We start from the raw sequence: 14,085 nt of genomic DNA, 5'->3' as shown, positions 1-14,085 counted from the left end.
TAGTTTTAATTTATAGTTTAATATACAAGATATTTATCATTTTTTTTAGATATAAATCATATATTTCCTCCTGGATATACACATGTTACTTGAAAATTTCTATAAATAAAAGTTTGTTCTTTTGTAAAAAAAATCTTAGATGCCCTCGAAAAATATTAAAAGTGCTCGGTTATGTATGTGTGTCATTTAGTCAAATTATTATTATCTTTTTAAATTAATTAATATATATATGAGAAATAGGGGTCCATGTTGCCATGGTTTGCCACTACTTTAGGAAATAAGAAGAGATGACAATAACCTTATGTTTTGTCCAAGAGTGAGTGTGATGGAGGTGGAAGCATTCATTTGTTATTTTGTTATTCTTCCTTTTTGCTTTTGAGTTTTTGTTAAGGATTTGGATTTCCTTGACAATGCACCTTCCATTTTGTTTTGGTTGTTAAACTTGTTTCTATCAATCAATTCATTGCTAAAAGTTTAAATTATAATTTTTTTTTAAATATATCAGTATACTGATGTTTCAGTAACTTTTAACTGTTAATTTTAATTATAAAAAATATATATAATATATAATTAAAATCAACGGTTAAAATTTACTGAAATACTACCGATATATTTAAAAGTTTTTCCAATTATGTAATCTATAGAATTCATATATGAATTATTATAGTTGGCAATACTTTTTGGTATTTGGCAGCTAGTAAGAAAATGATTGTACAAGTAAGAAAAATCGAATCTTGCAAACGAGCAATAACTCAAATGGTATAGTCTTCTCATATTTATCTAAGAGGTCGCGGGTTCGAGTCGCTCTCTTTTTTATAAAAAAAAATAAAAAATTTAGAGATAAGAGTATTCTAATGATTGAAGCAATTTTTTGTATTATATGATATGAGTATGTTTATTGGGAAAAGAAATTACAAGTTTTATAAAGCATATATATTATATAATATTCTGAAATAGCTTCTTAGATGCACATACATATGACGTTACTGTTAATAAATATGTGGTATGTAGGAAATATACTTAGTTGGTAACTTGGTATACACTATGATATGTTAATATAATAATTTATTAAGAAAAAAGATAAACTATAAATGTTATATGAAATGTCCTCAAATTAAAAGAGGAGATTTATCATAACATAACATATATCAGGTGAATTAATAATTCTCTCTTTACTCATCTGTGAATGGTAAAACTATTAATAATTCATGAAAAAGAATAAATAACTCAATCCCGAACTAACTATTTCAAATTCTTTTCTTGTTCTGAACTATTTCAAATTTTTTTTTTTGTCAAAACGAATGTCTTATAGTGCAGAATTGTTTTTGTTATAGCAGAGGTTTTTTGGTTAATAGATTAGACAACTCTTAATTTTAAGTATCCCAGATAGATTGGACAACTCCCAATTTTAAATACACAGCACACCCACATTTCTCGCAATCAATAGAATTTTCCTCTTTGTCATAATAGAAAACTATTTTTTGGGCTGGGTCATAATATAACACCTTATTAGATATAAAACGTTTAGGAGGAAAGACCCAACAAAGAAGGCCTGTGATGATTTTGTGATTCTACAAAGTAAAGCACAAATAGCTGCAGAGATACAAACTTCTTGTAGTTTGATAAACTTGTAATTTTCTTTTCTTTGGGCTTAGGCCCTCTATGTTTACCAAAAAAAAAGCACAAATAGATGGTGAGGCTTTAACCAAATTTGAGTCGGTCCATTGGTTAGCTCACTAATCTGCTTAGATAAGTATCGAAAATTCGAATCTTTTCTTATGCATGCAATAATTCATTGGCCAATTGCATACCCTTTAATAGAGCTCCAATCCACGATGAATTAGTCCTTAGTCTACTGGACTGCCGAGACTTTAACTCAAGTGGTAAATCATGTGTCTTTTAATATGCTGTATGCAGGTTTGAATTTTAACGAATGTCAAGCAGTGAATAGGAGGTAGGATTCCTTAAGAAAAAAGCACAAATAGGTGTGTATGGTTCCTAACAACTAAGGAGGACCCATTATGAGGAATATATATTGATCCTTAAAAAAAAAGGATATTATAGACAAGTAAAAAACTAAACTCTCTTGAGCAAAAAAAAAATATGAAACTCGTAAAATAAATGACTAATTATCTTGAAGGCTGATTGCCAAAAACAAATGGCCACATTGTGGACACAATTCCTTCCTTTATTCATTCTTCACACAGGAACACTAGAATGTAATAGCTGTGATGTATTTATAGAAGGGAAGAAAAAACAATAAAAAAAAGGAGGAAAAAAAAACTGTACATTTCAAGGAAAAATGATGCATCTAGGTTGGCTTATTTCCACTCTGAGTTCTCTCCAAAATCTTAAAAGCCAGCAATATATTCTCATATAAGGGAACCTAAGTAGCCAAGATGGGGTTTCTTCCTTCATCTATCTCAATAGTTAGTAGATGCTTCGGATCCGACCCGTTTGGACCCTCCAAGTAAAGCGTCGGAAGGTAAGCGTTGTACGCCGGCAGGTAGCGAGAAACGAAATCTCTCACCTGCACAGTGCAAACCATGAAGAAAACAATCTTGTGTTAAGGTCATGAAAAGACATCATTGGTCATTGGTCATTGGTAAACAATTGAATTAATCATGCAAACATAAATAAGGATGTGGAGTTAGTATTCTAAAGGTTTCAAACATAGATTTGGTTCCTCAAATTTTAAATCAGATAGTAGTTTAGTCCTCTGATATTATATTTAGGCATCAATTTGTCATTAAATTGATGGAGGGAGTAATAATAAACGGACCTCATCATCAGACATTCCAGGTTTTCCAGCCTCTCTCATCGCAATCTCAGCCTGCGAATTTGGACAACATGCAACAGAGACGTATGTGTTACGACTAGGTTCCGAATATAAACATTGTACAATTTAGTAAAGGGGTGTCAAAAAGCAGAGCTACCTGCAAACGCCATTGGTAGACACAACTTGGATCCTTAATCTTGATGACTATCCATGATTTTATGAATTTGTCCCATGCATCATAATAACCTTCAAGGTTTTTATTCACAGTTTCTAGCTGAAAAAACAAGCATTTAGAACATAACCTACATAGATCGCATCTTCGGATATTCAATATCAACAGCTCTATAAGCAAACTAAATATGAATTTCAAGTTCTGACCTGAGGATCAACAGCCTTCACAACTTCCATAGGAAGAGGCTTGAAGCCGAGCATCCAACCCTCAAATAACACAACCTAGACAGTCATTCATGCACAATAATTGAAGTATTAAAAACTCGACATCTGTATTTGTTTCATGGCAAGGCTACCCCCAAAAATTTCATTATACTCTTAAGTTTAGTTCAGCCAGAAAACCATTTTTCTTTTTTTCCAAAGCTGGATATCACCAACCTTAGAGCCTTATAAAGAATTCATGTTAATCGACATCAGTAAGATTTGGTCCGTTTGCCTTTACTTCATCGGTTACAACGTGAAATTAATCTGTCAGGAAAAAAGGAAAAAAAAGAAAGGGATTAAGAATTACAATAGATAATATGTTACCGTAAGGGGTCCTTCGACCTCTGGCCAAGTTGAAGGATCAGCACGGTCGCCTCTTCCGTTGAATGCAGACTGCAGAGGCAGAGAAATAAGCATCAGCAACAATGAAGCAAAAATGTATCAAAATAATGAAAATATGTCTAAGCTAAGCCCTTACTTTGTCATATCGAGGTGGCTTTATCTTCATACCTGAAAACTTCAAATGACAATGAATTATGAATAAAATACTTGAAGAAAAAATAAAAAAAATAAACAACTAAATTTTGTCCAAACCTTCTCTTGTCAATTTGGACAGAGCTGTTAAGGTTTCAACAGACAAAGGAAGATCGTGGCTTCCTGCATTTCCTCGGAACTGGGAAGCAACAAGGCAAAAAAAAATTCTAAGCAATCAAAAAATATCTCCGCACAATACTAATCACTTGCTACTCTTCGACAAATCATGTGGATAACTACCTCAAGAAGGGCATTTCCTGGATTAGCTTCTCTTAGTTTACCCTGCAACCAAAATACATAATTTGTCAGCAAAACAAAACAAAAAAAGATCAAGATGGTGGCACTAATGGAAAAGGCACGAGGTGATTGCGATTTTCTTATACCTGACCTTCAGCCGTCAAATAAAAGTCATCTATAGATATTGTTGCCGACTTCCTGAGAATTTCACCATATGATGTATCAGTCATATGTTAGCACACTTCAGACTTCACTTTCAGACAGTAATTAGTACAACAAAGGATAATAAATATACACGATTGCTTCAAAGTTTAAAGCAAACCTGCCAGTCTTCTGAAAAAGATAATCAAGAGCAAAGACAAGGGTCGTCTTTCCACAACCTTGGGGAGCACTAAATCCAATCTGAGCAATAGTGCAGAAATATTTATGATTAATTGATCATCACTAATATTCGGTATAGATGAAGGAAATTAATAGTAAGCTGCATAAAAGAAAATGAAACATTATAAGGAAAGAGAGAAGTGTGCAATACACACCACTAAAGGAGGTATATCTTCTTCATTTTTGAATGTCGACCGATGTTGCTTAATCTGATCTTCACACCAGAGGAAGACCGGTATATAATAGTGATAGATCCTAGCTTTTTGAGGCACCGTTAAGTACAACTCGTTCAACTGAAACAATTGAGATAGCAGCCGACCGTATAACAACCACTTATCTATGGACTCTGCAACCATCTCTGCAGTCACACCTATTTTTTCTAGCAAAGGCCCTGAGCATATAAACTCAAAAAGGTCCTGCACAGAGGAAACTTGAGCCGGTTTCGTAGGGAATACGGAATATAAAGGACCTTGCCTGTATTCATTGATGCCAGCAGTATTTGTTGAATTAAAACCGTGTTGGAGCCATGAATTTCCACTGCCTACAGGAAGCAATTGGAATCATAAATGGTAGCTAATTTTTCGCAACAAAAGATTAACAGCTATTTCAAAGAAGATATGAATTTCGACACAGTTATAGTGTAATGTCAAGTTGTCAATCAATCATACATTGAGGTCTATATTACAAAAATCAAATACTTCTAGCTGTCTTTAATGTTGCAAGTGATTGTATCAAAACAGTCACAGTCATCATAAACACAACACAAATAGTCACTGTTCTTTTCATAATTTCTTATCCTGTTTCTGAATGAAAGAAGTTAGATTATGGTTGAAAGTTGAAACTCTAGCATAACACAAGACCTAATAATCCAACATGCAATCCCAATTTTTTCTAACAGGCTATGAGTTTTGCATAGACCTTAGATTATAGAAACTCCGATACCTTATCATATAAACACTTATCCTAAAAGTTTAAGCTATTCGTTAGAGTCACAGTCTTCAATCTCCAAATTTATAAGAAAAAATCTCAAAATAACAGAGTAAAGATACACCAACACCACTGTTTTAATTAAACAAAATAAAGAGAACTTCTTTAATCAATATGATAAGATAGTTAAACAAGTAGAAATGAGTGAAAATTGAAGGAAGTGGATAGGGGAAAAAAGAAAAAGTACCTGACTTTGAAGAGTGGGTTAGGAAGTGAGAGAGCTTAGAAGAAGAGAAATGCAATTTGAAATTGTTAGAAGAAGGAATGTTGATGTTGTTAGTGTTAGAAGAAGAAGAAGAACAAGTGAAAGATGGCAAAATTGTTGGGTGGCATGGTTGAGATAACACATTCAGAGAAGAAGCCATGTTTCTCTGTGACTCTTCTTCTTCTTCTTCTTCTTCTCTCTAAGAGAGAGAGAGAAAGAGAGAGAGAGAGAGAGAGAGAGAAATGAAGGAGTGTTAGCCGCAGAGTTGAAAAATCAGGTTTTGTCGTTGACCCATTGAGGAACTCTTGTTCATTCATAAGCACATGATCATGATCACGATGATGATGATTGGGTCAGGAGAACCATAAAAATTCAAACCCCAAAAAAGAGAAAAAAGAAATCTTTTAGGTTGATTTAGACAAAATTCATGAGAAATTTTATCATGGCAGTGAAAATGCTCACCTTGTTCTGTGACGGTGTGATTGAAGGTTCGATTTTCACCCATGAAAATGGAATCTTTTTCAATTGTTTACTTCTTCGAAAAGAGTTCAGAGTTGAGAAGCAAATTAGTTATTGCTATGAAAGGTAAAATTCGTGATTTCGATTAAATAATAATAATAATAACAATAAATAGAATAAAAAATATTATGTGAAAATTAGTTTTTTAATATTAGTCGTGTAATTTGAGTTAATGATAGTAATATTTTTTATTTTTAATACTAATAATATTGTTATATTGGTCTTTAGCAATTATCTTGTCTAAAAGTGGAAGGAGGATTTTTTGTAATAAAAAAACAGTTTTTAAGAATTTTAGTATGTTTGAGAAATTGTTTTTAGTAAATTTATATAAAAAAATTGAGATGTTACGATTTTCTATTTTTTCATAAAGTGTTTGAAGGTGAAATAAAATATTTTAGTATTATAATTATAATTAAATGTAAAATAACTTTACTTTTTTTTAAATGATGCTTTGGAAAATGATCAACTAAGAAAGGAAAAATCTTTAGATAAATTTTCCAAATAATCTCATACCAAGAAACTAAACACAACATCATAGTCAAGCAGAATGAAAATTTTTTTTTTTAATTATTATTATTATTTTAAAATAAACATACATTAAGAGAGTTGTGCTACAAATAAAATCTAAAATAATTGAAGATAAAACATTATCAGTTCCAAACAATGGATAATTGATAGCAAAGTAAAACTATAAAAGCAGAACATGCTATAAGAACCCAATTGTCCAAAGCATAAGATAGTGTCATTTTGATACACAAAAATTCAAAAATATCCAAGGCATAAAGATAATGTCATTTTGTTACACCCCACTAAATAATTAAAACCATGCAACTTTTGAGTTCAAAAGATGTTCCAAAGGCCTAAGATCTTGTCATTTTGTTACATCCCCACTGAACAATAATAATATTCATCACATTTGAGTTTGAGAAATGTCACAACAGTGCATAAGATGTTGCATTTTGTTAAGAAATTATCCAAGGCAAGAAGGTGCCTAATCTTGGCTTTGTGGTTCTATCTCAAACAACTCAGCATGAACCCTAGCCAAAATGATGAAATAATGTATTTACAAAGATATTCAGAAAAGAATAGGATAAAAAAAATGAATGGAAAGATTAGATTAGAAACAAGATTTTCTGTGATGAGTAGTGTACATATAACTTAGGAGTCCCTTTTTGCATTTAATTGTCAATCTCAATCATTGATAAATCTTCATTCTTCAGAACATAGTTTCAGGTAGTTTTGGTGGAGACAAGGACCCTACATATTTAAACTGAAAACACAAAATCAAATGTTGTTTTTAGTTGCTTCTTCGCGAAGTTATGAAAATAGAAAACACTGAAACTAAAAATATGAACCAAATAATGCACAAAAGTTGTACCTTGTCTTGACTGTACTTCGAGCGAATCGCAGTTAGAGGGCATCCATTGATATTCAACTGCAGATCTTGTAATGCAAGAACTGTGGTTTTCAAATCTGATGCTTTGTAACAAGCATAGTGCTGAAGAGTTGGACTCTGTTTCATAAACAATGGTTTTTTGTTTTTTTACTTTGCTTCACATGCAAGTAAAGAAGACATGAATTAGAGACAGTACTAACCCATGGATGTTTTGACTGATCCAATGTCCATTTGGCAAGGAACACAGCTGATGCAGCAATGGTAGATGGAAGGAAATTCAAGAAACTATATTCCATCAATGTTAGTTCAGCTAGATAGTTGGCCAAGTACTCCAATTCAAGGCTCGGACTCTGCGAAAATTTTCGGAAGATGAGTTTTGCGAAAACTAACTCTTAAAGCCTACTTTTCACAGTATGGATTGAGAATCAAATATGATACTATATGATACGAAAATATGACAAGTTTATAAATGATTATGAACAAATATTATAATAAAATGTTAAAGAAAATGTTATTTTTCACCTTAGATGATGCTTGAGCAGCTTGAAGAAACCTCCTAAAAAAACCAAGAATGTAGCAAGGAAATTGCATTAAGGATCTTCAAAATCACATTTTGAAATTCCCTTTATCATAGGGATATGAAAAATTATTACCTGAGGAAACTTATTGTAGTGGGAGCAAAAAGCTGATATCCAGAAGATTTCAACACTTGGCTCTCCATTTTCAGTACCTGCAGTTTACAATAACTATACATTGCAAATGGTTCCAAAATCTATGCATAATCATGTGTATATATATGTAAAAGAAACTGCAGTCATTAATTTCTAATTAGTTTAATTATTATGCACTATCAGTGTAAAAGAGTTTTGCAATGGACATACCTCTGCTTTCGTGTATGTGTTGTCTGTGATGTAGCAAAAATCTTCGATTCGTGGGGCATTAATTTCTTCATACTTCCTTCAATCACAGAAAACAGAAATTGACATCTTCAAATACATTAAAATGACTGATAAAAGTTCTTAAAAATAAGAGTACTAAGAATACTTGTTATAATTGATGTCAATTAGCATAAGAAGCATGTTTCACCAATGGCTAAATTTGGAATCACAGCAGCATCAACTTAAATGAAAAACTCAATTTTAATATCCTGATAAAAGGGCTCATTTGAAGAATATGAATGCAAATTCATGAAAAGTCTTCATTGAATTCGAGAACTCACGAGGCGATTAACATGCATGTGATCCCAAGTAGCTGAAGTCTCTGTCTTTCTATGTAATTTCTGGAGAGAAACCAATCTATGAGATACACAGTGAGATAAAGAGTGTCTAGTCCCAATCTGTATTCCTCAGAAACCTGAAAAAGTAACATTGGAAGGAGTAAAAAACACAATTTGGCTTATGTAATACAAAGAAAAAGTTTCCATTTCTTTTGCTTTTTCTCATAAATTTGTTAAGTTACATGTCTCCTCAGTAAATTAAAATCTCCATTGTACTCATGGAATCTCTATGATATTTTCACATTATTTTCGTGGCATTATGATATCTGTAACACTAGTATCTTTAGCTACACTTTACATTCCATCATTGTATTATTTGAGAAAAATTAAATTATGCAAACCTCTACAAGCCAATCGACCAGTATCCCGCGCATGCTTTGAGTGATGTCGTGCTGCTTTGTGTCCATAAAGTTAGGATTCGGCCTTCTTGCGAGCTGGAAAAGAAAAATACATTACACAAACAAGTTCAAGACAACAAAATATATAAGAAAAGCATATGATATGACAGAATAATTATGCTAATTATTCCAGTTGTATGAAACTATTAGAATTCAGGAACCTCATAATGTTATAAGACTCATCATGCCAATTATAAAGTTTATAACTATCTTCTGCTTATTAAGAGCAAGGTTTCTTAGGGTGATAGAGGCAATAAGATGCATAGTTCCTAGTAAGCTGGTACAAAGATGGGTACAAGGTTTGTTTCGATACACAATTCACTACCTTTTTGAGATTAAATTACAAGCATTCCTTCAGAAAATTTGGTATGCAATGTACAGAGAAATGAGAACACCAAGGTAATTAGTAATGATCACAAAGCAGAAGAGTGCTGCACATGGTGGCATGAAATTTATAACACAAACCTCATAAACTCGCAAGGTGTTATAGATATCAGCAGCATAGAGGCTGCACAACTGAGGATCTTCATTATCATCATCTATGTTAGCAATCTCTGGATCCCTTAATGCAATTGGAAAAGGGCTACACTTCTTGGCTGCAAAAATTTCAAAGTACTGCATGTCAGTAAAAGTATACAACAGAGAAAAAGACATGAAAAAATGTCAATAGTGAAAGTTATTCACTTTGTTATGGCACAAAAAACTCATAACTCAACATCCCAATGAAAATTGTCAATTGAATGCATAATGACTAACCATGATCAGTACAATATGCTTCCAAAAATCATTAACCAGGATACAAATAAAAGTTCAATTGTTTCCAAATATATGTCAGCTATGTTATCACCAATGAGAATTTGCACTTCATAGAACTTGGTACTTGTGAAGAGATATATCATAACAACATCAACAAAGATGTTTTATGTATATGATTTTCAAATCACATTTGCCAACCCACTTTCTATCACTTTATTGTTAATAAAACAAATATCACTTTATATACATCATGATCTATTTTTGAAAAAGACAATATTCAATATGGTAACTAAAATCACAAAAGTTAGAGTATTTAAATTTTAAGAATTGCATACACCCTACTTAATATGCAGGGTAACATATAAACATTGCAGACTTGGGCTGTGATAAAAAAAAAACAGCAAAAACCTTTCTTCTGCGAAATCAAAGGCAGAGGAGAGATTCCTGATACATGAGTTTTATCATCCTTGCCACTCTCTTTCACACTTAGCCTAATGAGTGCATTGTTTTCTGAATTAATTGAACAAGATGCATCTTCTGATTTAAGACCTGGCTCCGGAAAACTCTTTGTTTTGCAGTGAACTCGAACATGTTGCTGCGCAGCAGCAGAAGGCGCCACTTTGGAAACATTGATTCGACTAGCCTTTGCCAGCTTGCTCTTCTTACCCTGGCAGTAGTCACAAACATCACTCTTCAGCAAGGACAATGATAGTGAGAAACCTTCCATGAATGCAGTATCAATCAACCAACAAGAAAATACTTTTGTTAAGAACCTGAATTTTAGTTGAATTGAAACAGCTCCTGTATGTATTCTCACAGAAAACATTAGTAACATCCTGAAGAACAGCTCTCTTCTTGCGCTGAAGACAAGCATTATCAGAAACTGCTCTTTTTGGATTGGCTCGCAGCTGCGGCTGCTTCTGATTCTTCTGCTTTGCTGGTTCCTTCAGTGGTGGAAGCTGTCCTGATGCACGAAATGCAGCAGCTCGAGCACGAGTCAATCGACAAGGGAGCTCTCCAGCTTTCAAAGTGACACTATTTTCTTTCATGTCTGCAAAGATTCTGTTCCACAACAGAAAACAGTGCAGACACTAAATCTTGATGTAAGAATAATCCTGCAACCAGAATGCATTATATTCTAAGTAAGAAAACAATATAATTTTTAAGTGGTTAGAGGTTTTAAGTGGATCAACAAAACAACCTCAAAGCAACACCAATTCACTAAGAACTATCAAGCACCTGCATCAACTTAAGCTTTTCTTGCTCTATGTTTTGAAATTCAGAAAGTGAGTAAGTATGTAGATCAAAACCAAGCATATCATAACTGTTTGAATCACAACATAATTCAATTTATCCCTAAACAACAAACATTAAGCATAACTATAGAAAGAGACAAAGACACAGAGACTCTTTTATTACAATAGAAAGCAGATCAAGATAAGGCCTAATTGCAGCAAAATATTCATATACTTGAAAAAGAATGATTAAGATTTTATGGACAATGAAAATTCTTCTAAACAAACAAAAAATAATAAATCTATCATGAATATTTTTGTGGGGTGAGTTCCATTGAGAATGTCTTGTCAATAACATAAGTTTATTTGAAAGAAAAATAAAAAAGATGCCTAATTAAAAAATTATACATGTAAAAGAAGTTAAAGAACAAAGAAATTAAACAATTCTCATCCAATGAAAAAATCAAGCTCTTGTGCAATGTAACAGCTACATGAAAAAAAAAATTAAATAAAATAAAAGACAAAAATAAAAAAGGTTAAACATTAAGAAGCAGTAAGAAATAAAATGCTAAAATGTTATCTTTAAATATTTCATCTCAACCACATTCAAATGAATACTCTTACACACTCTTACTTAAGCCACATTGTTCTTACATCTTCAGATAGTGAAAAAATCATCTAAAAAAACCCCAACTTTCTATTCATTTCTTGACTTTTGTAGCATTTTGACTATTTTCTATCAAACCTATGTAGCAAAAATCAAAATTAGCCAACATTAACCACAAACTCACTTCAAGATTCTTCATTTTACTTCAAATCCAAAGGCTTTACCCTTACAAAATTAATAACCCAGAAAAAAAAAACTTTTTTTAATCATTTTTTTCAGCTTGAGTTGAGAGATAATGCAAATGATGAAGTATAAGGACCTGGGTCTATCTATATCTTGAAAGCTCCATTACCACCACCTCCATTGAAGAGAGATAGAGGTAGGAGCTCAGAGAGAGAAAGCTCCAAAGTTCTTTTCTTTCTTCTCTTTTTTCTTTGAAAGAAGAAGCTTTTGGAATGGGAAGAGACTGAGCGGGATGTGGATGTTTAAAAATCTTGTCCAAAACAATGGTGGAGAATGAAAGAGAACTTAATAGAAAGAGAAAAAGAAAAATAATTTGTTATTGAAATAATAATATAATAAAAAGGGGACACAGTGGCAGTTGTTGACCATTTGTTTGACTAAGACAGTTCATTCAGAATGTAACAGACAAGTAATTTAATTTATGGTAGGATTTGCAGTAAGATTAGGGTAAGATCTAGTACTACATACTAGTTGTTTTGAATATATATGCATGCAGCTTTTTATTTTATGTTTCAAGTAATTTTCAAAGTGATTCCTATGTATGTTTTATAAAATAAAGGTTCAATTGAAAAAACTGAATTTATTGATTCTCAAAATTATAAATGAATTTTTATTTTATTATTCTCTTATATTATTTATTATGAATCAATTTATGCAAGAAGACAGTCAGATAGATGGTGGTGCGACCACCGAGAATGTTTCCCTGAGATTAGGGGTGGAAACAGGCCAGGCCAGGCCAGGTTTTGCTCTTAACAGGCCTGGCCTGTCATACAGTTGATTGACCTGAGCCTGGCCTGCAGCCTGTTATAGGCTTTTTATAAAGTACTAGGCCTGACCTATTATTCAACCTGGCCTGGCCTGAAGCCTGTTAAAAGGCCTGCTAATTTTTTTTTACAAAAATAAAAATATTATTTAAAAAAATTATTTTTTAATAAAAATAGTTATATGTAATATGTCATATATTTAATATTTGTAAAAAAAATTTAAACTTTTAAGATATTTAAAATATATAAAAATATTTATAATAAAATATAATAAATTTAAAATATCTCATAATTTTATTAATAATAAATAATTATTTATATATTTAATTATATTTTAACAGGCCCAGACAGGCCTGACAGGCCTATAAGGCTAATTAGTGAACCTGGGCCTGGCCTATTAATGTATTAAGGCTTTTAAAAGAGCCTAGGCCTGTACCTATTTTATAACAGGCCAGGCCAGGCCAGGCCAAACACAGGCCAGGCTACAGGCCCCTGGCAAGCCGCCTGGCCTTTTTCCACTCCTACCTGAGATAGTTAGCTATAATGCTATTTTGTAAGTCGGAGGACTCTTACAGAAGTATCGAGAACACATATAGCTAGCATATGCTCCTGTAAATCAAAGAATTCTTACAGTAAATATGAATCAATTTATTTTACAAAACTAAAGTCATGTTAGTCATTGGAATGTAATTTATATCAATACTTATTTGTAAGTATGATTAAAAAAATAAGACATTTTTATTTTAAAAATTTGCTGATTTTATGTCAAGTGATTTTTTTTTAATATTTTGTAAATAGCCACAAAAAATTTTAAAAAATAAAAAATATAGATATCAATTTTTGTTTTGATTTTTAGTATATACCTTCTAAATAGTTACTAATATTTTCATAAAAATTTGGATCAAACACATAAATTGTTTGTCAAATATTAAAAACATGTGTCACTTATAAAAATATATTTTTTATTATTTTTATGACATTTAATTTTTTTTTTAGATTTATTCATTGTTTGTTTTTTTGAATTAATTTTATTAGCAATACAAATTTTTTTGTTATTATTTTAGAAATTTATTGACACTTCTAAAACGGCAAAACCTTCCATACATGCAAATTGAGTTAGAATTAGTATACTATATATAGTTCTTGGTGATAGAATTTGCAATTTGGTGAATATGGTGAACTTCCAAATATATATATTTTTAGTTCAACTATTGATATTAGTTTTTTTTTTTTTTTTTTTCAAGATATTTCCCCTTCTTGTATTGTCAATTCACAATGTGAAATGTTAGGTGAAGGGGTGAGATAACTAATAACTTGAAAGTTGAAACATCCC

General features: G+C 31.8%; 2 protein-coding genes across 4 annotated transcripts; both read right to left on the bottom strand.

Moving 5' to 3' along the window:
* Positions 1–2,145: 2,145 nt before the first annotated feature.
* Positions 2,146–5,958, bottom strand: LOC107618024 (P-loop containing nucleoside triphosphate hydrolases superfamily protein). Its single transcript, XM_016319946.3, has 12 exons — positions 5,541–5,958; positions 4,522–4,907; positions 4,308–4,387; positions 4,132–4,183; positions 3,989–4,030; positions 3,809–3,887; positions 3,693–3,724; positions 3,539–3,607; positions 3,158–3,232; positions 2,937–3,053; positions 2,783–2,833; positions 2,146–2,530 (listed from the first exon to the last, which is right to left on the bottom strand). Exons 1-12 carry the CDS (start codon positions 5,716–5,718, stop codon positions 2,387–2,389), a joined length of 1,305 nt encoding a protein of 434 aa, XP_016175432.1. The 5' UTR covers positions 5,719–5,958; the 3' UTR covers positions 2,146–2,386.
* An 839-nt stretch (positions 5,959–6,797) lies between these two features.
* LOC107618023 (cyclin-A2-4) lies at positions 6,798–12,245 on the bottom strand. Of its 3 annotated transcripts, XR_001615124.3 has the most exons (13): positions 12,065–12,245; positions 10,677–11,018; positions 10,312–10,570; positions 9,613–9,743; positions 9,091–9,183; positions 8,693–8,826; positions 8,355–8,430; positions 8,127–8,203; positions 7,996–8,029; positions 7,674–7,823; positions 7,456–7,590; positions 7,229–7,347; positions 6,798–7,114 (listed from the first exon to the last, which is right to left on the bottom strand). XR_001615124.3 is itself a non-coding variant. In XM_016319944.3 (12 exons), exons 2-12 carry the CDS (start codon positions 10,950–10,952, stop codon positions 7,294–7,296), a joined length of 1,419 nt encoding a protein of 472 aa, XP_016175430.1. In that variant the 5' UTR covers positions 10,953–11,018; positions 12,065–12,245; the 3' UTR covers positions 6,892–7,293. The 3 variants fall into 3 exon arrangements, 2 of the variants coding, with proteins under 2 accessions (XP_016175430.1, XP_016175431.1); XM_016319944.3 differs by having other exon boundaries at positions 6,892–7,347; XM_016319945.3 differs by lacking the exon at positions 6,798–7,114 and having other exon boundaries at positions 7,116–7,347; positions 10,453–10,570; positions 12,065–12,203.
* Positions 12,246–14,085: the final 1,840 nt, after the last annotated feature.

Source organism: Arachis ipaensis, chromosome B9 (assembly GCF_059453495.1).
Source record: "Arachis ipaensis isolate K30076 ecotype BB chromosome B9, ASM5945349v1, whole genome shotgun sequence".
NCBI lineage: Eukaryota > Viridiplantae > Streptophyta > Magnoliopsida > Fabales > Fabaceae > Arachis > Arachis ipaensis.
Note: the sequence above shows the minus strand (reverse complement) of the source record. Positions and strands in the feature narration are given on the sequence as shown.

What these genes read in the sequence shown, in the direction of transcription:
- LOC107618024 (XM_016319946.3), bottom strand. Translation starts at nt 5,718, where the DNA reads ATGGCTTCTTCTCTGAATGTGTTATCTCAACCATGCCACCCAACAATT. An exon ending in AGCCACCTCGATATGACAAA is followed by an intron (nt 3,608 to 3,692) that starts GTAAGGGCTTAG and finishes CTGCCTCTGCAG; the next exon opens with TCTGCATTCAACGGAAGAGG. An exon ending in AGGTCGAAGGACCCCTTACG is followed by an intron (nt 3,233 to 3,538) that starts GTAACATATTAT and finishes ATGACTGTCTAG; the next exon opens with GTTGTGTTATTTGAGGGTTG.
- LOC107618023 (XM_016319944.3), bottom strand. Translation starts at nt 10,952, where the DNA reads ATGAAAGAAAATAGTGTCACTTTGAAAGCTGGAGAGCTCCCTTGTCGA. An exon ending in ACTACAATAAGTTTCCTCAG is followed by an intron (nt 8,030 to 8,126) that starts GTAATAATTTTT and finishes TGGTTTTTTTAG; the next exon opens with GAGGTTTCTTCAAGCTGCTC. An exon ending in ATCAGTCAAAACATCCATGG is followed by an intron (nt 7,591 to 7,673) that starts GTTAGTACTGTC and finishes TTTATGAAACAG; the next exon opens with AGTCCAACTCTTCAGCACTA.